Source organism: Anolis carolinensis, unplaced genomic scaffold, assembly GCF_035594765.1.
Source record: "Anolis carolinensis isolate JA03-04 unplaced genomic scaffold, rAnoCar3.1.pri scaffold_10, whole genome shotgun sequence".
NCBI classification, from domain to species: domain Eukaryota; kingdom Metazoa; phylum Chordata; class Lepidosauria; order Squamata; family Dactyloidae; genus Anolis; species Anolis carolinensis.
Genome location: NW_026943821.1, coordinates 7,863,048 through 7,889,057, shown reverse-complemented (window position 1 = coordinate 7,889,057; position 26,010 = coordinate 7,863,048). Strand labels below are relative to the sequence as shown.

General features: G+C 41.4%; 2 protein-coding genes across 21 annotated transcripts in view; both read left to right on the top strand.

The window, feature by feature from the left end:
* The window catches only part of LOC100557052 (cation channel sperm-associated auxiliary subunit gamma), a 63,318-nt gene extending 45,903 nt beyond the window's left edge, over positions 1-17,415 (top strand). The window contains exons 16-29 of one of the 10 annotated variants that reach the window (XM_016997117.2): positions 55-268; positions 1,363-1,425; positions 5,773-5,956; positions 7,692-7,819; positions 8,190-8,270; positions 8,421-8,477; positions 8,790-8,946; positions 9,222-9,285; positions 10,573-10,671; positions 13,784-13,882; positions 14,096-14,188; positions 14,836-14,935; positions 15,403-15,529; positions 16,341-17,415. In XM_016997117.2, coding sequence (XP_016852606.2) covers positions 55-268; positions 1,363-1,425; positions 5,773-5,956; positions 7,692-7,819; positions 8,190-8,270; positions 8,421-8,477; positions 8,790-8,946; positions 9,222-9,285; positions 10,573-10,671; positions 13,784-13,882; positions 14,096-14,188; positions 14,836-14,935; positions 15,403-15,529; positions 16,341-16,486 — 1,612 coding nt within the window. In that variant the 3' untranslated portion in view covers positions 16,487-17,415. Of the gene's footprint in view, positions 1-54; positions 269-1,362; positions 1,426-5,772; positions 5,957-7,691; positions 7,820-8,189; positions 8,271-8,420; positions 8,478-8,789; positions 8,947-9,221; positions 9,286-10,572; positions 10,672-13,783; positions 13,883-14,095; positions 14,189-14,835; positions 14,968-15,402; positions 15,530-16,340 lie in introns of those variants that run through there. The other 9 variants (XR_010000824.1, XM_062962785.1, XR_010000826.1 and 6 more) reach the window with 9 other exon arrangements.
* A 1,633-nt stretch (positions 17,416-19,048) lies between these two features.
* LOC103280541 (cation channel sperm-associated auxiliary subunit gamma) overlaps positions 19,049-26,010 on the top strand; it is a 60,247-nt gene continuing 53,285 nt past the window's right edge. For 9 of the 11 annotated variants that reach the window (XR_010000831.1, XR_010000830.1, XM_062962790.1 and 6 more), the window contains exons 1-4: positions 19,068-19,215; positions 23,826-24,065; positions 24,783-24,836; positions 25,353-25,497. Coding sequence is in view for 9 of the 11 variants with exons in the window: in XM_062962790.1 (XP_062818860.1) it covers positions 23,850-24,065; positions 24,783-24,836; positions 25,353-25,497 (415 nt within the window). In the remaining 2 variants the exon portion in view is untranslated. Of the gene's footprint in view, positions 19,216-19,247; positions 19,265-23,825; positions 24,066-24,782; positions 24,837-25,352; positions 25,498-26,010 lie in introns of those variants that run through there. The other 2 variants (XM_008119923.3, XM_008119924.3) reach the window with 2 other exon arrangements.

Here is a 26,010-nt window from a genome sequence, read left to right as displayed (position 1 = left end):
CGTGGCCGGGCATAGCTAGTATACCATATGATGGATTGGCTTCTTTGTTCCCAGTGGCATAGACTACATCAGGTTCACCCACCGTTGCCCATTTGCCGTGGTTCGCTTCGTGGACTTGCCATTCCCACAGCGCTTTACTCGGATGGAGCATTACCGTGTCAAGCCTCCAGAAATCATGGAAAAGACAGGCTTCTATGACCAGAAGTCGCTGATTGTGTACCAGGGACTCGTCTACCAACTGCTACAGCTGCATTCAGCTTACCATAGAGTGAGAATAGTTTTTTGATGTCTACTTCAGAAAGTGGTTTTCCTGCACAGAGACTTGTGCTCACTTACATTGGGCTTTTTTCCTGTCCACTGCTGACATGGGGCCTCAGTGCAGGAAGAGCTCCACCAATCAGGATGAAAATACCGCTCTTCTGCCACTTTCCAAACCCTAATTTATTTTGCCCTTGTTCTGGGTCATTCTTGGACAGAAAGCTTGCAGACGTGAGCAGCCTCTAGTTTCTAACCTGGAATCTGGAACATCCATTTGAAGCTTGGAAAACTCTTGTTTTCAGTTTGAAAAGAGAAGATGCTCCGTGGCCTTGTTGTTCTAGTCTAATATTTACTTATTTATAGATTTATTTACAGGTCCCTCCCACTGAAAGTACCAAGATGCCCACTTTGAATGTCAACCCTTCTCCTCCTGTTTTGGATTAAAACAACCCAAGGGTGGCATTTGTACTTTCTGGAGGTCTTTCTGGAGTTTTAAGAGGGAAGATCTTCCAGCAGCAGTGGGGCTCTTGTGCGTGCCTCCATTTGGGCATTTTGCCTTAAGGGCAGCATCCCACCAGCCATATCCACAGCAGAACACCCAGGACCACTGACTTCTTAGGCACCATCTACGCTGACCATTTAATCCAGATTCAAGCCAGTATTGAAGAAAGTGTTTTTCAGTGTGCAGATGATTACATAGCAAATGCTGGAACTACTTTGAGGCCCAGATAGTGATGGCATGAGTCACAGAGCACTTTCTTTCGCAGGCTTTTTGGGGTGTTTTTGTTGTCTGGCTGCCACAGTTTGAATTAACATTGAACTGCATTAAGCAGTCAGTGTGGATGAGCCTCAGTGTCTTGCTCCTTATCAGCCACCAGAGGCCACCATAAGCCCACAAGAACCTTCTGTCTCTAGTGCTTTCTCTGGAAGGCCCACTTTACACTCAAAATCTAAGGTGGGATGTGGATTTTATGTCTGGCACAGTGCTGCTACTGTCACAGCTGATGCTGGGTTGCTTCTGGCTGAGGCTGTTCTTGTGGCTGAGAGGGTGTTTTTCTCTTTCAGATGCACTTTACCTGGTTTTCTTTTTTGTTATCTTGCTAGGCTTATGCTGACCCAGTCCATGACCCCACTTGGCGTTGGTGGAAGAACAAGAAACAAGATGCAGTAAGAAAAAACAATATTGGGGAATTGATATGGAATTTACTTACTTACTTATTAACTTAGCTGATCCCTTGTTGTCTGAGTTTGCTTGATGCGTCTTCCTCTTGGCACGCTTCTCCCTTTCATCTTTCATTTGTGTCTCTTCGAATTCCACAGCAGTGCTGGTCACAGCTGACCTCCAGTTAAAGCACTCAGGAGCCAGGTCTTCCCAGTTCTCAGTGTCGCTCCTTCTCCTTCTCTCCCGTAGACCTTCCCACCCTCCATGGACACTCCCCGAAACCTGCTGCCACCGCCAGCGACCTCAATACCCCCAAACCAGACCGCCAAAGGAAACAAACCGCTCCTTCGTTCCTTCTCTCAAACCGCTTCCTCGCAAAGGGGAGTGGGGGAAGGGCTGGGTTACGGGTAGGATTAGGGCCTGGCCTGTGAAGAATTCTGGAACTAGGAGTCCAAAACACCTCAAGAGAGAGGGACCAAGTTGGCCCAGGGCTCATCTACACTATGGGATTAATCCGGTTTGATACCACTTTACAGACTCAATGCTAATTGAATCCAGGGAGTTGTAATATCTCAAGGTTTCCAGCCTTCTCTATCTGCATCTACACTATAACATTAACCCACTTTGAAACCATTTTTAACTGCCCTGGCTCAATGCTAATGGGACCCTGTGAGTTTTAGTTCTACAAGGTCAGATAGCCAGGGTTCAGTTAAGCCTCTTCCACACTGCCTAGAAAATACAGATAATCTGATTTGAACTGGATTATATGGTATTGTAGACTCAAGGCCCTTCCACACACCTATATAACCCAGAATCCCAAGGCACGATAATCCACACTATCTCATTTGAACTGGATTATCTTAAATTCACAATCACATACAATTCAGTTCAGGGTGGATTTTATACAGCTGTGTAGAAGGAGCCTCATAGTATAATCAAGTTCTAAGCAGATAATATAGGATTATAAATACAATATATAATAATTGCTGTGGGATAATAATAAAGAACAATATCATCTCTAAAATCAGGACAGTAAATAAAGAGCAACACTCTGAAAACAGGGACATCCCACACAGGAAAAACCAGGGCCAGCTAACACCTCCCAACAAAGGATTCCTCCAGGCAGGAAGCAGCCAGACTTTGAAGCTGCAAGGCCTTCAAATGTTAATCAAGGTGGCTAATTGCAGCATTCATACTTGCCCCCAACAGACAAAAAAACCCCCCAGAAATATTGTATATTCACAAGCTTTAGGAAATAATATCCCCTGATGGCGCAGCGTGTTAAAGCGCTGAGCTGCTGAATTTGTGGACCGAAAGGTTGCAGGTTCGAATTGGGGGAGCAGAGTGAGCTCTCACTGTTAGCCCCAGTTTCTGCCAACCCAGAAGTTCAAAAACATGCAAATGTGAGTAGATCAATAGGTACTGCTCCAGCGGGAAGGTAATGGCGCTCCATCCAGTCATGCCACATGACCTTGGAGGAGTCTATGGACAACGCCAGCTCTTCGGCTTAGAAATGGAGATGAGCACGAACCCTCAGAGTCAGACATGACTAGACTTAATGTCAGGGGAAAATCTTTACCCTTTACCTTAAATACCAACAATTCCTCAATACTTTATTTCCCATACCACCATACTTCGCCACAGCAACGCGTGGCTAGGCACAGCTAGTAGCTTTAAAAATAAGCACCTTGGTATCCCTACTGATGTCCCGACTCTCAAACACTCGCTGCTTCATTTGGAAGAATTCTGCACTCACAGAGCTCAGACGGTGTTGTATTTCAGTGTCAATGTTGACTTTTGTGGAGAGGTGGCTGTCAAGGGAGAGGAAATGGTCAACATTTTCTAATGTTACACCATTAATCTGTATTTCTGGCATTGCAGAGGGATTGGCTGGTGCCTGCTGGAAGAGCACTTTAGTGTTCTCAATGTTCAATGAGAGGCCAAGTGTCTTGTATGCTTCTGCAAAGGTGTTTAGAGTGGCTTGTAGGTCTTCTTCTGAATGCGCACAGACTATGTTATCATTGACATATTGGAGTTCTATTAACATGTTGTTGTGACCTTGGTTTTGGCTTTCAATTTGCTGAGGTTAAATAGCTTGCCGTCTGTCCAATAGATAATTTCTACTCTGGTGAGAAGTTTCTCATCAACAAGATGAAGAATCATAGCAATGAAGATGGGAAATAAGGTTGGGACAATAACACACCCCTGTTTGACATCTGATTCCTCCTTAAATGGGTCGCTCTGCTGTCCAAGACTGTTGCCATCAGGTCATTGTGGCTCGCAATGTTCACAAATTTGTCAGGGTATCTGATCTTTTGGAGGATGGTCCAGGGAGCACTGCGATTCATTGTATCAAATGCCTTTGCAAGGTCAATGAGTGCCATGTACAGGGGTTGATTTTGTTCCCTGCATTTTTCTTGGAGCTGTCGAGCAGTGAAGATCATGTCCACTGTTCCTCTGGAGGGGCGGAAGCCATTCTGGGATTCTGGGAGGGTGTCTTCTGAGACAGGGAGAAGGCGGTTTGCAAGGATTCTTGCGAGGATTTTCCCAGCGGAGGTTAGAAGGGAGATACCGCGATAGTTCCCGCAGTCTGTTCTATCCCCTTTCTTGAAAAGGGTGACGATGGTGGCATCCTTGAAGTCTGCTGGGATTTTCTCGGCCACCCACATTTTTTCAGTGAGCTGGTGAAGTTTTGTGTCAGCTTAGGTCCACCCTTTTTAAAGATTTCAGCAGGGATCCCATCAGGTTCACTGGCTTTATTATTTTTTTGTTGGCTGATGGCATTGCTGACTTCCTCCAGACTAGGCAGCACTACTAGCTCATCCCTGATTTGTTGTTGCGGGATTTGTGAGATAACCTCTTCGGCCACATTGGAGCTGTGATTCAGAAGGTTGTGGTAGTGCTATTTCCAACTTAGTGCAATTGGTTTTTTGTCCTTCAGAAGTTTGGTTTTGTCTGATAAGCGTAGAGGGTATATGCCATGATAAGCGTAGAGGGTATATGCATCATGGATATCTGCCAAGTGTTGGATTTCTTCAGCCTTTTTTGTCCACCAGAGGTTCTATGGTACTTCTTTGGACCTCAGCTTTTGCACTAGTGTAGATCTTTTTCTTAGCAGCACAGTTGGTATCTTTCTGCCATGTTTGGAAGGCTTTCCTTTTCTTATCAATTAACTACTGGATCTCTTTGTCATTTTTGTCAAATCAGTCTTAATGTTTCTTAGTTTGGTATCCAAAGCTTTCCTCACAGTCTGTGATGATGAAGGTCTTCTGTTTGTTCCAATGATCCTCAATATTTTCAGGGTATTCTATGGTTAATGTTTTTTTTTTGTCCCAGAAGTAAAATACAACCTGGGTTGCTGTGAGTCTCCAGGCTCTATGGCCATATTCCAGAAGCATTCTGTCCTGACGTTTCACCCACATTGGCAGGCATCCCCAGAGGTTGTGAGGTCTGTTGGAAACGGGACAAGTGGGGTTTATCTATCTGTGGAAGGTCCAGGGTGGGAGACAGAACTCATGTCTGAGGCAAGTGTGAATGTTGCCATTGGCCACCTTGATTAGCATTGAATGGCCTTGCAGCTTAAAAGCCTGGCTGCTTCCAATCAGGGCCAGCTAACACCTCCCAACAAAGGATTCCTCCAGGCAGGAAGGAGCCAAACCTTGAAACTGAAAGGTTAATTAATGCTAATCAAAGCGATTAATTGCAACATTCACACTTGCATTCAACAGATAAGAGTTATTTCTCTCACTCTGGACATTCTACAGATATGTATATAAGCCTCCCTTGCCTAGTTTCCAGTATATCTCACAACCTCTGAGGATGCCTGCCATAGATGTGGGCAAAACCTCAGGAGAAAATGCTTATGGAACATGGCCATACAGCCCGGAAAACTCTCAGTAAACAATTTTTTTCCTGTGTTAGGAGCGATTTGGGAAACTTCAAGTCGCTTCTGGTGTGAAAGCCATGAAAAGCTTTCTGGCCATGAAAGCCTTTGACAACAAATTTCAGAGCCTGCTTCTGATCTCTACCCTTATTGAGTTAAATGGGAAAATTGCAAAAGAGCAGGTTCATTGTGGCAGATTTGAAATGGTTAAACCTCTGAGCAGGTCTGTATATATGTTAGAATTCTGTGAGTATTTACATACATGAAAGCACAGAGATTAAAATTTCACTCATCATGACATGTTTTGCCTACCTCTTCATATGGATCAAAGCAAGGAGCAGAAGATTAAATACATATCATGAAACACATAAGGAAAAGGTGTGTACTAGTACTCCAACAGCTATGAGCATGCAAAGTATCAGATGATTTATATGACTCCTTATATACAGTCACATACCACTCTTTCCAGGAATACTACTACTACATGGCTAGCAACTGGAAATCTTCTGGAGGCATCTATGTTGATATGGCCAACTATGTGAAGATCTACAACATTAGGCCCAATAATTTGTTGGCGAAAACCATCTACTTGGACAAGAAGCAGACCTTCTTATTCTCTGTGTACTTGAGCCTCCGGACGACCAAACAGAGCAGTAAGATGTGGGAGATTAGAGATGTGAGGCTCACTCAGCCCCTTATACACTACCTTATAATCCAGTTTCTGAATCCACATTATCTGTTTTGAACTGGATAATATGAGTCTGCATGGCTATGTAATCCAGTTCAAAGTAGATAATCTGGACTTTATATGGCAGTGTAGAAGGGGCCTCAGAAAGCCAATGAAGAGTGGGTGGAGCCAGAGGGAGACTGGGTAGATTTGTTAGACCAGATTGTGGCTATAGGGAGCAGACATAAGGGCATTACCCCCCACAATAAAAATGCCCCCTCCCCATGATGTTTTCTTCAAATTCATAGTATTGGAATAGCTTAAAGTTTCACTTGAATTTTTAGTAATACAATCTAAGCAGTCAGAGAAAAGGAGCTGACAGATTTGACCCAGGGAATTTGGAGAATTTTGAAAAATTGCATGTATAACTTTTTGGAAAACCCCTTTTTGGAGATCATAACTTTTTAGAAAAGCTTGACCTTTCAGAGAAGAGCCAAAAATCCTTTAGAGTAGAATCTTCTCTTGTATATATAATTATGCATAATTACCAGATATAATTATGCAAGGCAGTGGTTTCAGTTGTTAGACTGAATGACCTGTTATCTCTGATCTGTTAGAAAAAGAGATGTTGCCAATGCATAAAGACAGCAGAACTTTAGAAGTGTTTTTCAGTGCCCAAAAATATATACTCACCCATAAAACAACTTATTTTATATCATGTACTCAAGAGACAAAAAAGAAGTAGACTGTGATGGAGATAGCATATTTGGTTTCCTCACAACCTTCATGTGTTTAGCATACACAGGTACAAAAACTTATTAGTCCAGTTTCAGATACATTTGAGATAATTCTCTGAGCCATCCGGCCAGGGCATCTCTCTTATAGCAAAACAGCTATCAACATGCCAAAAGGGGAGAGAGAGGAGAGAGAGCATGTGGTCTGCAGCCCCTTTTATGACTTCTCAGGAACCATAGAATAAAGGAAGCTGCATACCAAAACATACATGCAGAAAACAGTAAACAATAGGATCATAGATAAACATTACTAGAGAAAACTTGAAGAAGGTTGTCATTTCCAACAAAGAACTCTAGACGTGAATGGTTTTCAGGGTTGGGACATATAGAAAATGTCATTTTTTGGGCAAGAATTCTTATTTGTAGGGCAGTGCCCCAATTTTGGTTTCCAGCATAGCTAATCGCTGACCATGTCTCTCTTCTTGCAAATTGAAGACAAGTAGGACCAGACTGTTGATTCAAGAACCATTTTAGATGTAAGTAGCAATGCTGACTTACATATGTGAAACTTTAAAAAATAGCCATTAAAATCCCCAAGCAAAGGATTTGAGATGAGGCTGCATGTCACACGCAGGGAAGTTCCCATTTCAAACACTGCCTCCATGGCAAACTCATTAGCTGGCCTCCCTCGGCCAAGGAGAGTGTGCTTAGGCTTGTGTGTGAGAAAGAGAAAGAGCCAAAGTGCTCTTCAGCTGCACTCCTCCCTTCCACCGCATTGCAAAGCTTTGCCTCCAGGACTCCAGTTTGGCTTTTGGAGCAAGGGGTACGCTTTAGTGTTAAAAACCAATACTTTGATCAAAAGTGTCTAGAAACCCTTTTCCTGCCTTACTTTTTAAAACTCGGAAGTAAAGGAACTATTGTTATACATAGTGTTACAAATACATCCAAGGGGTTTGAGTGGAGTAATGGGCCTTCTTTTGCCTTTAGTGGGGGAAACGGCGGAAGAGAATTCTCTCAACTACATGTGGCTCACCATACTTTTAGCCCATCCGGATTATATTCGTGCGGATCTAGAGAGGCACGAACTCATCAGCAGAGGCTCCGTCCTCTATAAGGTAAGAGCCCCTCTATTCCCAACTGATGGACTGTGTGAATGGGGCCAAGAGGAGAAGGCTGTGGTCTGAGCAGTAAACTTCTGGTCGATTTATTTGAAGTTCATTTGAGTGGTGCAAGCAGGGTCAACAGTGAGAAACAAATCAGGAGGAATCAGCTGCAGAATTGTGGGGTTAATTCTGTGCGTGGAAAAAGTGAGAATACAAATACCTTGATTCTGCAACTTGAAGGGCTAGCAATAAAGGAAGCCAACACGGAAAATGGGGAAGCCTGATAGTGAAATAGCCTTTCTTTTAACATCTTTTTGCCTTGCCTCACTGCTTCATCCTTTCCTTATAACAACAACAACAACAACAACAACAAAACCCACAGGTGGCAATCTCAGACATTGGCAAGTACCCTTGGCAAAAGCTCAGTGGGAAGGACCTGTTGAAGAGCTCTGCTAATTTAAAGGTAAGAGAGCAATCTTTATCAATCTCAGATCTTTAATTTCAATTGCTTTCTTTCTGATTGTAAAAGTGGAGCTCTTCAGTTAAGATACCATTTGGTATGCCAGACTAGCAATTCCCAGGAAATGTGTTCAGTTTGTTTTGCTTTTCCCAGGTTGCACACTCAGGGATGAATTGCTACCATTACATGGATGACGGACCACGGATAAAGGTTAGTGTGGCTGCTTTCCTGATGGCAAGGAAATGATCCCTATTCTGTCCTTCTGCAAGAAGCCTCAAGAAGCATAGAGGTAGTATTTGATCTTAGCAGCCCTGAAACAATTTGACCATTTGTCTCCCTCTCTGCTATTCTGCAAACCATTATTTCCTTCATTCCTTTACCATGGCACCCTTCCATCCGCCATCTATTTTTGCCCTCATGCATTAATGTGTCCAAGAAGGAAAGTTCCTTGCATATCACTCCAAGCCTGCCTCCTCTCAAAATTACAAACGCTTCTATTCTTACTCTCTGCCTACCTTGCAGGGCAGTGATACAATCATCATCAATATTGGATGTCCTCCAGGCAGAAGGCTGGCTTTTGACATCACTTACACCAAGAATTTCACTAGCGAGAAGAACAAGCGCTACTTTGATTGTGTGAAGCCGGACCCTGAGATGCCCTGCTTTTACTTCAGTGATGGTAAGGACAGCGGGAGGAATACCTGGACGCACTGGTTTTCTGCTCTGAATTGAGCTGGAAAGTCAGATGAGTGGACCGCACACGGATAAAGGTCTATTTGTTATTGCAGAAATGATGCATAAATCCAATGGTTCCTCAACTAGGATCAGTAAGAATTTATGTTTGGTTCTGTTCAATTTCAAGAGGGGTTGTTCAGTTCAACCTGCGTCACCTGGAACCATTCCAAGTGTTCAGCATATTTGATACATTTTCTTCCTTCCATTCTTTCTTGGCAGTATTTTACCCATTCTTCTTGATCCAAGATATGGTGACAGGGCACTCGGGGCGTTTCAATGGAAGGTGAGGTCTGAGCATAGTTTTGTGGAACAACAACAATAACAATTTTATTTCTTACTCACCTCTCCTTGTGGTTTGAGAATTACAGAATAATTAAAACACAAAAATATTGTAAAAATATCACAAATACATTAGAAATATTAAAAATTAACTAGGTATTTTTAATTACAAAAATGTGAGTCAAGCACTGAAAGTTTTAAATGGATGCAATGACTCAGCAAAAATGACATAAAGCAAGACATTTTTAAAGTTGCTAAAAATATGGCGCAACAGAGGGTGAATTGGGGATGTCCCTGTTCAAGTGCATTGGGTTTGGGCCCAGGTACCTCCATCTTGTTCCAAAGACCTTGAACAAAGGGCTTAGGAACCTATTCATCCCAACTCAAGGCACACAATTCTGTTTTGTGTATTTTAATATGTATTTTATAGAATTATACTTTAATATGTGTATTTTGTTGGGCGAGTGGGCTTATTAACAAAAGACCCTCCCCCCATAAATGTACAGTAGAGTAAATCATTAGCAGCAGTGTGAACCAGCACCAGTAGCCAAAAGTGATAAAAAGAACAAAAAACACAGACCAATGTTATCGCTTCCTTAGGAGGCTTTTCTTTGTAGCAAAATAATATGGTTACAAAAATAAGGTTTCCATAACACAAATAAAGTTCTTCATACTTCCTTCTTTGTTTCTTTGCTCACTGGGCTTCTTTCTCATGTAGATAAAACAGGTTCCAGCTTCGCTCTCACAGAGCCTCCTCTCATACTGAACTTACATAGGAGCTTCACACAGTAGCTTTACACACAGAAGCCTTCACAATGGAACTTCACACATGAGGCCTCCAACCTGGGGCTTCTCTCACCAAAGCTTCTTACACCAGGCCTTCTCACACTGGGGCTGACTAAGCTACAGGAACACCTGCTTATATTGAACTACAGCTTCCTCACAGGTCCTCCCTTAACTTCAATTGCTGCAGATTGAGCAAAATGAAAAGTTGTTTGTATTGAGTTAACTCAGCATTCCATCTTAGTCCTGAGAGAAAAGAAAGTACAAATTATCACCATCATCTTCCTACTCCTTCATAACCTTCTCTGTGGCAAATTCATTCTCTTTCACTCAGCAACACCCAATTGTTCCTATCCTTGCAATAAAGTGCAGGCTAAGTAACTCCAGAAAAAAGGAGTGAAAATTTTGTCCCAGATTCTCGAAACTTTGTGCAAAAGCAAGGCTTTGGAATGGTTAAAGCCTTTGTCTGCAAACTCATTTTCTTTTGCGTCCCATTTTTTCATGACAGCTATATTTTCACCATTATTGGTGGGGGACCTTTTTCAGTAGATAACATCGAATACTTCACTCCGAAGGAACTTGTGCTCTACAACACCATGGTCGGCAGGTGCGTACAATGCGTACAATCTTCTGTCATTTCTGCAGTAGTTGATTCCCACGCAGCATTTGGGGGGCCTTGTTGTCATTCAGATCATTGTTGGATTCAGGCTCTCACCAGCCCAAATCAGCTTGGCCAAAGATAGGGAATGCTGAGAGTTATACATATCATGATTTGTAAATTACCTGACAGTTATTAAGTGATGACAGGGTTAATACCTCTTGCCTAACCACATATAAAAATGCTGTGTCCCTGTAATTTGGATGTGGAAGCTGATGTAATGGGAAAGGTATAAAAGTAGTGTTCTCCCTGATGAGGGTCCTTTTGTAAAGTATGATCTTCCTGAGAAGAGTTAAAACTCACTTGAGTCAACCTTCTCCTTAGTGGTGAAGATCCACTAATATTCATGCAAGGCAATTCGGTTTTTGAGCTGTTAGACTGAATTCCCTAGATATCTCTTTGAACTGTTAGGGACAAAGGTATATTAATGCACAAAAAACATATATAGCAGAATTTCAGAAGTGTTCTTTTGAGTTGCCAACATACATCCACTCTCCCTTAAAACATCTTGCTTTAAATTATGCTCTCAAGAGACCTTTATTCAGCATTTAGGTATTTTTCTTAATCCAGTTACAGATAGGATTTGAAGTAGTTTCTCTGTGCAAATAACACAGGGCATCAATATTCCAAAGTCTAATTGTTTGTTACTGATTGTTATGTTTAAATTTATTGGTCTTTCTAGTCTGGAAATTTTTATTATAATAATTATGTTGTTGTTATTTTATACTTTTTAATATTAAGTGATTTAGTGGTGGGATTGAATGTTTGCCGTTTTATGTGTATGTAAATTGTCCTAAGTCCCTTTGAGGAGAGAGGGCGGTCTAAAAATAAAAATAAAAATGCTGATGATAATGATGATGATGATGATGAGTGTTATTAAAGCATCTCTGTTCTGAGAGTCGAATAGAGTCTCTAAAGCAGGGGTCCCCAAACTAAGGCCCGGGGGCCGGATGCGGCCCTCCAAGGTCATTTACCTGGCCCCCGCCCTCATTTATAATATAATATTTTTATATCAGTTTTAATAATATAATATATTGTATATACATATGATATTGATAATATTATCATTTTATACAATACAAAACTAACAATAATATAATATAATAATATTAATTATATGTTATATATTACATATAATATTACAGTAAAGTGGTATAGTTCAATATAGTAATATATAATGCTAATATTGTGCTATGCTAATAATATAATATATTGTATGTACATACAGCTGCTCTGAGTTCCCTTCGGGGTGAGAAGGGTGGGATATAAATGTAGTAAATAAATGCAGTAAATGAATAAATAAATAAATTTGGACTTAGGCTCGCCCAAAGTCTGACATGACTTGAAGACACACAACAACAATAACAATCCTAATTAACCTGACTATCTCATTGGCCAGAAGCAGGCCCACACTTCCTATTGAAATCCTGATAGGTTTATGTTGGTTAGAATTATTTTCATTTTTAAATATTGTATTGGTCTTTCATTGTTATTGTTGTTGTTTTGCACTACAAATAAGATATGTGCATAGGAATTCATTCGTTTTTTTTTCCAAATGATAATTCGGCCCCTCAACAGTCTGAAGGATTGTGGACCGGCCCTCGGCTTAAAAAGTTCGAGGACCCCTGATCTAGATGGTCTTTGGAGGTCTCTTTGCTTACATATGGTCTTATGAGATCATCTAGATCAGGGGTCCCCAAACTAAGGCCCATGGGCCGAATGCAGCCCTCCAAGGTCATTTACCTGGCCTTTTAGGTTGACCTAAGTCTGAAATGACTTGAAGGCACACAAAAACAATCCTAATTTTTGATTATTTCCTCATAGTCCGGCCCCCCAACAGTCTGAGGGACCGTGATCCGGCCCTCCACTTAAAAAGTTTGAGGACCCCTGCTCTAAAGCATTCTGTTTCTACTGACATCTAAAAGCATACTGTTTCTAAAATGGAGTCTAAGTCCTGAAGCAGTCCCAGATCTGATCACATGGTCTGCAGTCCCTCCCCCAACATAGAGTTAAGGAAAACTGCATACCAATACACACATGTATCTGAATTGTATACAAAAAATTACCAGTGGAGGCTTTAAGAATGTTGCTATTTCCAACAGATGAGATCGGTGGTGGTTGTTGGGAGAGAGTTGGAGAGTTGCTGTAGAATTAGAGAGAGAGAGAGAGAGAGAGAGAGAGAGAGAGAGAGAGAGAGAGGGGAAATTGTCAAGTTTGTATATATCGTATACATGTTATATTTTGCTGCAACTAAGAGGAGAAAAGCCTTCCAGCATATTTTGGAAAGAACTGTGTCTGTGTGTTCTTGCAGAAGTCCATTACAGATATTTGTGGGTATCTGGTTCCGTAATGATTTTTTTATTGTATAAAACCTCTGACAGTACACCAAATGCTTGTAAGGCCACAAGTTTCCTTCTCCTGGTTTAAAAGCATGTCTTGGGACACCTGTTACCTATGCTGGAGGACTAACCTGAAGTGAGACCATTTAACGTATTAATGAGAGGTGCTAATCAAAGTCTCAAAAGTATCTTGGAAAGGAGAACAGTTTGACATGAACTGCTTTTGGAGGTTTAACTCCAGTGCAGCTTCAGGCCTGGTTTGCCTCTGACATAAACTTGTTTCCTTAATGCATGGACAGCGACTTGTTGACACTCTTTGGTTTCTTAGGCCCTTTCTACACTGCAATATAAAATCCAGATTATATGCTTTGAACTGGATTATATGGCAGTATAGACTCATATAATCCAGTTCAAAACTTTGATAATCTGGATTATATAGTAGTGTAGAAGGGGCCTTAGTGGTGGTTCATATCATCACTCGAGGTATCTCACTGGATTGGGCATTAGACACAGCAATATGGTGGTTCCGCCTCGATCTATAATGTTAATTTCAGAAATTGAGGGGTTTCTGACACACACACCCCCTCCTTTGAAAGTATTGGACTTTAGCGCCTGGCATTCTTCTCTGTGGATTAGGCTGTTGCTATAGTCGAGCAACATCTGGAGGGCTGCGTGATTCCCAACTACGCCCAACCTGGGTTGTTTTCATTTTCTTTTCCTAGTGAAACAAACAGTCTCATCTGGCTTAGGTCTGATGGTGATGATAACAATACCGATGCTGACGGTTTCAATGTCTTCTCTCAAAACAACTCCGGGATAATGTAAGGCTCACAGAGTGTATTTATTCCGATTCTGCCTCTGATTTTCATCCTGAATAAAAAAAACCATCATAGCTGTATTTGTTTATTAAATCTCCCTTGATTACAATTTTTACCTTTCCTCCCTGTTCAGCCTTCTTTCCTACGAGATATTATCTAAAAGCTCTCCTGGACTCAATTCTGAAATGCAAATTAAACTCTTTCTTTCTCTCAAAGGTGGGTCTGCCAGCAGAATTCTCCCTGTCACGACATTGTTCCCACTGGTGCCTCTGCTCCGGATTACTTTTTTGTGATGAAGGTATCAAACAGGTAACTGTTTGCTTTCTGGTTTATATTAGTTTTAAACTCCGTGCCATTTATAACGTAATGTATTATGCTTATAGGCCATTTTTCAGAGAATGCAACTCCTAAATCATTTTACAATTATTATAAGTGGAAGCAATTCACAGTCAAGGCAATTCAGTGGAATGGGAGCACTAAATAATTTAAAGTAATTGACTAAAATTGTTATAATCAACCGAAAGGTATTTCTGACTGAAGGCATGGCTGCTCCTCCCTTCAGAGTTTATTTTTATTTCTCTAAGAATGTATGAAAAATATAATCGGTATCTTCACTAGTAATAGGATAATAAATTAAAAATCTCTGTTTATGTGTTCATGTGTATGAGGGAGAAAAGGATAGAAGGGTAAGTATAGTGGTTTATATCCATTTTTGTTCCAATTTATGGCAACCCTATAAAATGAGATTTTTTTGACAAGATTTGTTCAGGGGATTTGCCATTGCCATCCTTGGAGGCCAAGAGAATGTGACTTGCCCAGGATCACTCAGTGTGATTCTGTGGCTGAATGGGGATTTGAACCTTCATTTTGGTAATGTGAGGAGGGCCAATGAAAGAGACAAAAGAGTTTCTCCTTTCCCCGCAGTCAGCCTCCTTTTCCCCTTTTTGCTTTCGCAGGGGAGTGGACCAAACCACCTATTGTGACTATGCCTTGGAGTTCATCGTCCACATCCACGGCCTGCGTCTTAGCTATATCAGGGCTCTCTATCTATTGGAGGTAACAATAGAAGGGCCTACCTGCTTCTTGGGATTTATTCTCTAGAGTTTGATGTGCTTGGTCTGCCTCCACTGGTAGTTTATTCCCACTAGTTTACTTGCTCTATAGTCCAAAAATGTAATGCATACAGACCCTGCCTTCTCATTCGTGGTGTTAATATGCTTTCAGAACATCTCTGAGAGTTGTTATTCCCCAAAAGGTATTGCGAAGACAGAAGGTGGATAAGTCTGATTAGAGCCAGCTAATCCCAGTTCAGTGAATGCAGTAAAGTGAGGGCTAATTTTATCCATTCCCCATTCTAACTATGTCCTTTCTTCTCATCCTTCTCCTTCTTCATGTTGCTTTACAGGTAAAAGATCACTAAAGCAGTCCCAGTTTCCTTTCTCATAGTGTTTGTACTGTCTGCTCACATGTGGCAGCAACAAATCAAACATCACCCCTTTACAAATGTCTTCTTTTGCACCCAGGTATCAATGGCTGTAATCATAGGTGTGCTCACCCTATACATATCAATCCTTTCCATGGCTCCCACATGCAAGCTCCACATTGGCAGAATTATGAAGAGGATGGAAGAAACATTAGCCTATCGGACAGGTGAGTTATCAAAACAGTACATTGAGTGTGCATTGAATAGTGCAAAGCGAAGAAGAAAATGCATTGAATGGTATTAAAAAGGAGAAACACACATTCTTTTTAGTCTTCCTGCCACTTCTGTTACCTTGAAGGTTTTTTGAAGTTGCTTTTCCCATTTATGTGCTCATTTCAATAACTCTTATTTGTTTGCCCACCTACAGCTTACTCTCCTTTCCCTGTATTGTAGGATTGATCCATTTTTTCACCATCATTGGTCAATTTTTTTTTCATAATTGTGGTCTCTTGCATTGCTAAAGTACAGAAAGGATGAGGAACTAGGTCCCCTTCAATGCATCACAGATGAGAACCAGAGCACAGGGAGTCAAGCAATATCAGAGTTCGTTCAAGATGGCAAAAAGTTATTAATTTGGAAGAACCTCGAAGCCAGAAGCAGCTGTTTGATTTTGCCTACTGAAAAAGATCCAACTTGCCCCATTTCTCCAATTAATTGAATGAAATTTGAAGGATGTGGGACTTACATTTCTTTTTCCTGCATTGCAAGCAGGAGAGATCCATGTCAGGAAAGTTTTAGGGAACAAGCCTGTTATCAGCACCAGCTGTGCTAGTATGTCCACCCATATTCTGACTCTGTCCCAAGGAATGCATGCAGACGTAGATGCCATATCTGATTCTCCTTTTCTACACTGTCAGTCCCATTCTCCACTGTGACACTATATGAACCAACACCTTGAACCTCTCCTTTTTCTTTGTGTTAGCAATTTCCGGAATGTGTTTCAAAATACTTTCTTTCCCCATCTCCTTTTACCGCCAGCATCCAGCATCTCAATCACCTCATCGATCACCAGCCAATCGTCACTGCAACGTATGGCTCCTGAAGGGATCCGAGGCAGTTTGGCCCAACCATCCTCCAAAGCAAATGCACCGAAAGCCTCAGTGACGCACCCAGGGACTCAGTAATACCAGCCAGTTAATTTCCTGCACTCTTCTGCATGTGATGCAGAGGATTTCTGGAATGAACCAAGTGACTGTCAGCATTGTGCAATTTGGTGACTGTTGGATCCATTGGGGAAACATAGGGTACTTTGGGAAATGCCACAGCCTCCTTGAAAGTAATCCCCAAGAGTTTGCCTATGGATTCTTGTGCTGCTTAAAACCATCTTTGAGCAGGTCACAGGAGGCATGCAGAGGAGTCATAGGAAGTGTTCCAGAAGCCATTGGTTCCCTGTAAAATTATTGACTATCTAGGGCAGGCATGGGCAAACCCTGGTCCTCCAGGTGTTTTGGACTTCCACTCCCACAATTCCTAATAGCCAAAACACCTAGAGGCCCAAGTTTGCCCATGCCTGATCTAGGAGGTAACCTATAAAATCCACTGTTTTTAAACCACAGTCAGAAATGAAAACTGCATCTTTCTCTTTCTGTTCCATTTACTGGTCCACTCACACTTGTGTGACTCATCGATAGTAAAGTAGTACATGCATTTCCTTTTCTTGCCTTGATATTTTTACACACTATGTCCTGACACAGAATTATTCCAGACAGGACTGAATGGGTAAGGTTAATTTTTTAAAAAAAAAATGTTACATATACCTCATTATGTGTCTGGTCCTGCATATCCTATTACTGAGCTGGTTTGAGGTTTCAAACATGCCTTTGTGTACACTGTTTATGGCCAAAAAGAAGAAGAAAAAACTTTATATCTTCTTCCCAGCAAGTTTGCAAAGGTTTCTTGTTAAGAATGCATTTTTCTTTTTAATTATATTCTTTTTAACCATATATGTTCCTTTAATTTTGTTTCTAAGTTTTATTTATTTATTTATTTATTTATTTATTTATTTTGCCTAGTATTTGAGTCTAATTCAATAAAGCCTTCAGTTATTGTGGAATTCGTTTTGGGAAAGAGTATCTCTAGTAACAGACTGGTTCAAAATTGGAAAAGGAGTATGGCAGGATTGTATACTCTCACCCTACCTATTCAACTTGTATGCAGAACACATGATGAATCCAAAGCTGGAGTTAAAATTGCTGGAAGAAACATCAACAACCTTGGATATGCAAATGATACCACTTTATTGATTTATTTATTTACTATACTTTTACCCCACCCTTCTCACCCCGGAGGGGACTCAGGGCAGCTTACAACATGTAGTCCGAGTTAAACGGGCGGACCTCAGCTCGGTCAACCCGGATCACTCGGATTACCAGGTTTCCTCTCCCTTTGGCGGCCGCTTGGACCCAGGAAAGAGCGAAGTGTGCCGCTTCCCTGGGTCCAAGCGGCTGCCTAAGGGATATCAGAAGACATTTACTTCTTGGAAGGAGAGCAATGGCCAACCTCGATAAAAGAGTGAGGAGTAGGGACATCACACTGAAGGTCCACATAGTTAAAGCAATGGTATTCCCCGAAGTAACCTATGGATGCAAGAGCTGGAGCATAAGGAAGACTGAGCAGAGAGTGCCTTGGACAAGAAGATCCAACCAGTCCATAATCCAGGAAATAATGCCCAACTGCTCATTGGAGGGAAGGATATTAGAGGCAAAGATGAAGTACTTTGGCTATATAATGAGAAGACAGAAAAGCTTGGAGAAGGCAATGATGCTGGAGAAAATAGAAGGAAAAAGGAAGAGGGGCCGACCAAGGGCAAGATGGATGGATGGTATCCTTGAAGTGACTGGCTTGACCTTGAAGGAGCTGGGGGTGGTGATGGCCAACAGGGAGCTCTGGCATGGCCTGGTCCATAAGGTCCGGAAGAGTCGGAAGCAACTGAACAAATAAACAAAAAGTAATAACAACTATAGAACATAGAGCTGGGAAATCCTAACAAGATATATCTAGTTGAGGTATAGGCAAACTTGGGTCCTCCAGGTGTTTTGGACTTCAACTCCCACAATCCCTACCAGCCTCAGATCCTTTCCTTTTTCCCCTCAGCCACTTAAGCGAGAGTTGAAGTTAAAAATACCTGAAGGGCCCAAGTTTGCCCATGCCTGCAAACTCTGGGGCATAACGCAAATTCTTCTACACTGCTATATAATTCAGATTATCAAAGAAGATAATCCACATTATCTGATGTAAACTGGATTATGAGTCCACACTGCCGCACAATCCAGGTCAAAGCAGATAAGCTTTGAATTACAAGGGGCCTCAGTCGGCCTGAAGTAATGAAAGACCAAGAAGGAGATGATAATAATGATGGTGGTGATTTTTTAAAATTATCTCATACCTTCCAACTGTCATGATTTGGCAGGAACAACCCCAAATAATACTCTTACATCTTTTTTTTTAAGTGTCTGCTTTTAAAATGCCTCCTTCTCCTCCTCTCCCCCCCCCCCTTTTTTTGGTCCTCAGCTGGCTTCAGTGGCTGCCCACTGCATTTGCCGTTCACAACACCAAGCGCGACAAGCCTCGCTTTACGGCGGCCGCAGCCGGCCTCCATGGCAACCGCTTCCCCGACAGAGGCCTCTCGCGCGCCTCGGGAGACTCGTCGTAACGGTTCTGCCCATGGATTGGTCCGCGCCTTCTTTGCGCATGCGCAGAGGCGGGAGAAGCCGCTGTGAGGCGAGAAACGGGCGCCTGGATGGCTGCTTTGCGGGATGGGGGTTGGAGGCTGTGAGGGCCGAGTCTGAATGTAGGTTGTGGCTACCTAGGTTCAGGGCATACCGGCGAGGAGATTGTGTTTAGGGGCGCCCAGGTAGCCTCCGAGGACGAGTTTGCTTGGGGTCGCCATAGGAACGCGGCGGGTGGGTGGAGCTCCGTGACGTCACGGGGCCAGGCGGCGTGGCATGCCATTTGGGAATGGAATGGGGGCGGAGTCCCTTGTTAGACGCGCCTGAAACCGGAAGTGCTTGGATTTTGTCATATTTGCCTTGAGCTACCCTGTTTCCCTGAAAATAAGACATCCTCGAAAAATAAGACCTAGTAGAAGTTTTGCTGAATTGATAAATATAAGGCCTCCCCCGAAAGTAAGACCTAGCAAAGTTTTTGTTTGGAAGCATACAGGATTGGTGAATGTACATACCATAGATTGTTGTACATGGAAAGAAAGGTAGTAACAAGAAATAATAATAATATAATAATAACTTTATTCTTGTATCCCACCTCCATCTCCCAGAAGGGACTCAGGGCAGCTTACACAGAGACAAGCCCAACAACAACATAAATTTACATACAAACAGTAATTTAAAAACAGTATAGCAATTAAATATAGAAATTCTTGAAAGGATTCACAGTTTGGTTATGCTGGTCTGTGATGACAACTACTGTACAGTAGATAATAAATTTTCATTTTTAAAAAATTCAACCATAAATGTGAATTCTTCTTTGTGGAAAAATAAGACATCCCCTGAAAATAAGACCTAGTGCATCTTTGGGAGCAAAAATTAATATAAGACACTGTCTTATTTTCGGGGAAACAGGGTATATACAGTAGAGTCTCACTTATCCAACATAAACGGGCCAGCAAAATGTTGGATAAGTGAATATGTTGGATAATAAGGAGGGATTAAGGAAAAGCCTATTAAACATCAAATTAGGTTATGATTTTACAAATTAAGCACCAAAACATCATGTTATACAAAAAAATTGTCAGAAAAAGTAGTTCAATACTCCGTAATGCTATGTAGTAATTACTGTATTTACGAATTTAGCACCAAAATATCATGATGTATTGAAAACATTGACTACAAAAATGCGTTGGATAATCCAGAACGTTGGATAAGCAAATGTTGGATAAGTGAGACTCTACTGTATGTATATGCGTTGATGAGAGGACCCAAGTCTAAACATTAAAAAACAAAGGCAGATATAACAGTATAAAAAGATTCCTTTAAAACAGATGCCTATTCACAGCCCCCATTAACCCTGATCCCAGTCCAAGCAGCAAGACACATAATGCAAATCTTTAAAGCCACCTGATTGTATGTATATAAAACACGAACATTTTAAACTGATGTGGCTGTGAGTTTTCCGGCCTGTGTGGCCATGTTACAGGAGCATTCTGTCCTGACGTTTAACCTACATCTATGGCAGGCTTCCTCAGAGGTTGTGAGGTCTGTTGGAGACTAGGCAAGTGAGGTTCATATATCTGTGGAAGGTCCAGGGTGAGATAAAGGACTGTTTGAGGCAAGTGTGAATGTCGCAATTGGCCACCTTGATTAGCATTGAAAAGCCTTGCAGCTTCAAAGCCTGGCTGCTTCCTGCCTGGGGGAATCCTTTGTTGGAAGGTGTTAGCTAGCCCGATTATTTCATGCCTGGAATTCCCCTATTTTCTGAGTGTTGCTCTTTATTTACTGTCCTGATTCTAGAGTTTTTTAAATACTGGTAGCCAGATTTTGTTCGTTTTCATGGTTTTAAATACTGGCTATCTATATTTAAAAAGTCTAAAATCAGGACTGCAGCTTAGCTAACTTTGGCCTCACAGTATTCTCTCACCAAAAAAAAATTGTTCCTTGAGTCCCTATGGAGAGAAAGGTGGGATACAAATAAAGTTTTAAAAATGACATTTCCTGCTTTGTGTTGTTGAAGGCTTTCATGGCCGGAATCACAGGGTTGTTGTATGTTTTCCAGGCTGTATGGCCATGTTTCAGAAGTATTCTCTCCTGACATTTCACCCACATCTATGGCAGGCATCCTCAGAGGTTGTGAGGTATGGAGAAAATAAGCAAGGAAGGTTTATATATCTGTGGAAGTTCCTGGGTGGGGGAAAGAACTCTTGTCTGTTGGAGGCCAGTGTAAATGTTGTAATTAATCACTTTTGTTAGCATTAAATGGCCTTCCCAGCCTCGCATCCTGGCCTGGGGGAATCCTTTGTTCGGTGTCATTAGCTGCCCCTGATTGATTCCTGTTAGGAATTCTTCTGTTTTCAGAGTGCTGCTCCTTATTTACTGTTCTGATTTTGGAATTTTTTTAATACTGGTAGTTATATTTTGTTCATTTTCGTGGTTTCCTCCTTTCTGATGAAATTGTCCACATGCTTGTGGATTTCAATGATGTCTTTGTGTAGTCTGACATGATGGTTGTGAGAGTGGTCCACCATATCTGTGTTCTCAAATAATATGTTGTGTGCAGGATGGTTCATCAAGTGTTCTGCTATGGCTGACTTCTCTGGTTGGCTTAGTCTGCAGTGCCTTTCATGTTCCTTGATTTGTATTTGGACAAGGCTGCATTTGGGGGTCCCTATGTAGACTTGTCCACAGCGGCATGGTATACGGTAGACTTTCACAGAAGTGAGAGGATCCCTCTTGCCATTTGCTGAACGTAGCACTTGTTGGATTTTCTTAGTGGGTCTGTAGATAGTGTGTAGGTTGTGTTTCTTCATCAGTTTGCCTATGTTGTCAGTGGTTCCCTTGATGTATGGTAAGAACACTTTTCCTCTGGGTGGATCTTTGTCTTTGCTCTCATGGCTTGTTCCTGGCCTTACAGCTCTTCTGATGTCCATGTGGAGTATCTATTGGCCCAGTTTAGATGGTTTAGTTCACCTTGGAGGAGGTGAGGTTTGCTGATTTTTTGTGCACGGTCTGTTAGGGCTTTGATTGTACTTCTTTTTTAACTTGGGTGATGGTTGGAGTTTTTATGAAGGTATCTACCTGTGTGTGTAGGTTTTCTGTAAACTGTGTGGCCCAATTGTTGATTGGGTTTGCGGATGACTATAACATATAGGTAATGGTGCTCCATGCAGTCATGCCGGCCATATGACCATGGAGGTGTCTACGGACAACGCCGGCTCTTCGGCTTAGAAATGGAGAAGGACACCAACCCCTAGAGTCGGTCACGACTGGACTTAACGTCAGGGGAAAACCTTTACCTAGAACAAATAGAAATGGTAGTTTTTCTTCCTTTTCTTTTTCCATAGTGAATTGGATATTTGGGTGGATGTTGTTGAGGTGGTCAATGGATACTCCACCATAGACATCAGAAGAGCTGTAAGGCCATGAGAGGAAAGATAAAGATCCAACCAGAGGAAAGGTGTTACCAGTATTTTTAAAAAAACTCCAAAATCAGAACAGTAAATAAGGAGCAGCACTCTGAAAACAGAAGAATTCCAGACAGGAATCTATCAGGGGCAGCTAACGACACGGAACAAAGGATTCCCCCAGGCCAGGATGCGAGGCTGGGAAGGCCATTTAATGCTAACAAAGGTGGTTAATTACAACATTCACACTGACCTCCAACAGACAAGAGTTCTTTCCCCCACCCAGGAACTTCCACAGATATATAAACCTTCCTTGCTTAGTTTCTCCATACCTCACAGCCTCTGAAGATGCCTGCCATAGATATGGGTGAAACGTCAGGAGAGAATACTTCTGGAACATGGCCATACAGCCTGGAAAACATGCAACAACCCTATTTCCTGCTTTCTTCGACTGTCATTCCTCAAATTTCACATTTCCTGGTTTCCAGAACACACCTAGGTTGGAGACACACTTGTCCCCCCTACGCCCCTAAATTACAAATCACATCATTCCAGTGGATGGAACCATGGCACTTAAAGTGGAGTTATAACACAATAGTTATGTAGTGTGATAAGGCCTTCAGTATTTCATTTATGAAGAGTTGAAGGGTCTTCCCTTCAATTAGAACAGGAGATATAATTGTTGTTCTTGTTGTTTACTTATATCCTGCTCTTTCTTAAAAGAGTCTCAAAATGGCAAACAATACAAAAGAAAAATAATATATCCAAGCATATAAACATTGAAATAGAATTAAAGAGGGGACTTAAAAAGTAAAGTTAGAACCATTAATAGCCACGTAATCTTCACATCACCAAAGGTTTTTTCTCAGATTGCATATAGCTTCAGCTCAGTTGACATCCATGTTTCAATCTGTATTGCCGGACTTGCTTTATGACTGAAAGGAAGTAAGCCCAAAACAGTCAGCAATTGCAATAATACGAAGATAAAAACAGTTTACAAAAATATTAAAATGCTCTCCAGTCCTAAACCCAGTCCTAAAATTTAATCTGGAAACAGTTAAGGCAGAGCAATTGCAAGTGTAATAATATATTTGTACTGCTTAAATTCCTTCCCAACTTCATTGAACATCACAGTTGTGTATCAAAATGGGGCAACTTTAAAAACTGCTCTCTTGTTTCTTGGACATATTAAAGTGTGGTCAGGCATTGGGCAGAAGGCCATAATACTGGGCAATTCCTTGTGAATGTGTTTATACAAATATACCTATTTAGACACATGCATTTACATATATAAATATACAAATATACACTTCTAGACATACACATGAAGCTCAAAGGGTTACTTAAATAAAAGTCTGAGCTCCATGCTAATTTATTCATTCATCTCTTAGGTTCCCTTCTGAAAAGTATCTGTCATGTGGAGAATTCTTGTGGCCAACGTGCTCCTCTTCCTCCGGCATCCAGTGTTTGTGGTCTTGGCCTCAGATTGCCAGTGGATGGCTGTAGTCAACAGGTTTAATAACCTCGGAGGCGACCGGAACATATTTTCTTATCAGCATGAATTTAAGAAAGTAAACGACGTCTTCAAGGAATTGGTGGATTCCGCCATAGATGCCGATGATAAACATGCAGTGAGTAGGACCAGAGTCCCCCAGATATTTTGGGCCCCACTTCTTAGAATTCCTGATCATCAGCCAAACTGGCTGAGGTTTCTGGAAGTTGAGGTTTCAGATATATGAAAGACCAAAATTTGAGAAACACTATATTCATAAGACGTCAGTAACAAACCACTTGCCTGAAAATACTCTGAAATTCACAGAGTTGCAGTAGATCTACAGGTGACATAAAGATACGTTATTTACATCTAGAAACATCTAAAGAGCTGACCCAACTTCTGCCATCCAGGTCTGGCTGCATCTCTGAGGAAACCTTCCTAAAGATATGGAATTTCTATTACCTTCTCCTTAAAAGAAACAGTTCACACCAAGTGATTTGAGGTCATCAAAATAGCTCTCCGTCTCAAGCAGACAGGAAAAGAAACCAAACCAAGAGAAGAGTGTGGTTCTAGGTAGTGTGGAACCTGATTCCTGATGAGGGAATAGCTCAGGTCAAGATACTCTGCATCTCCATTAGAAAAATAATCTTCATGACAAGAACTACCATTGCATTGATTCAGGCCAGTGGTTACCTAAACTGGTACATCGGTTAACTAGAGATTAAGATTAAGATTAGCATCAGTTAATCCAGAGATTGACAGCAATTTATCCACATCTCGCAATACTTTGTGGTGATGTTGTTTAGTGTTGTGTATTTGGAATGAAAAGTAATAACTCTTTTTATTTTTATAGAAATACCTGGGCTTTCCATATTACTTGAAAATTAATCTGACCTGCAGTACATTGGTAAGGACAAGAATGCTAACATGTCAAAGGTCTATGAGATCTTGGTGGGAAATGAGTTCTAATTTAAAGGGTGCTTCCTGAAGCTTGTCTACTCTTTTGGCGACACGCTGGGCTTTAAACTCATGTTAATGTCAAGCCATTGCTTGATAGTAGTTGAGTTGATTGGTTTAGTTTCTTTCCTGTTTTCAAATAAAAATAGCCAACATTTTGATTTTTCAACTGTCCAAAACATTGTATGAAATGTATGGAAAATGTTATTATTGAATCCTTCAGAAAGCAATTTGGGGCAAAGAAAATTGAAAAATTTAGCAAACTGATTTTGTGTCATTTTTGTACTGCAGGGCACATGATGGAAATGCCCTCCACATGCCCCAGAGGGCATTTTGATGCAAAACAAATGTTTGTTGGCTATAAAAAGAGCTCTAGGAAACCACATATGGCCCATAGGTTATGCTTTGTCCACCTCTTCTCTAGTGTAAGCACTCTGTAAAGATTTGTACGGCTCTCCCCTTCCAGGACTCTGAAATGGCACTTCGAACAGCTCACTACACTGGACTGAGACCAGTTGTGACTGTCACTTTTGAAGAACCTGTCCACTCTGTGCGTCGGAAACAAGAACAATTGCAGATTAAAATGACGGCAGCTCCATTCAGGATGAGAGGTATGTTGGTACACACGTCTTCTTGAGATCCAGTGGGACCAAGTATCCTAATCATGATTAAATCTGGTTTGCAGATCTTGAAATCATAATTTTCTCCCTGACTCTTTACTTGGATATTTCAGTGGTTCTAGGAATAGTAAAAAAAATTGTGAGGCAGATAGGGTGACAGAAGCACCCTATGTTCAGGGCCTATTAACACTTTTGCCTTGGCTCTGGGCACAAAGAAATGATCAGTAAGCTCCTTCTGGGAGGATGGGGCTGCACAGCAAAATAAAAAAAAACATTATTCTAATTTAGAGGTGGAGATTCTGCTTAAATTTTAATTGGGACCATTTTATTTATTTGTTCATGGGTAGTGGTTCATGTGTTGGACAAGGATTAGGGATATATGCATTTGGATTCAGACGTGCCCGTTAAAGTCAACTATTTCTGAGACTAAGGCTGAATCTACACCGCAGTTTCAAAATGCAATTTAACTGCATTGAACTGGATTACGTGAGTCTACACTGCTAT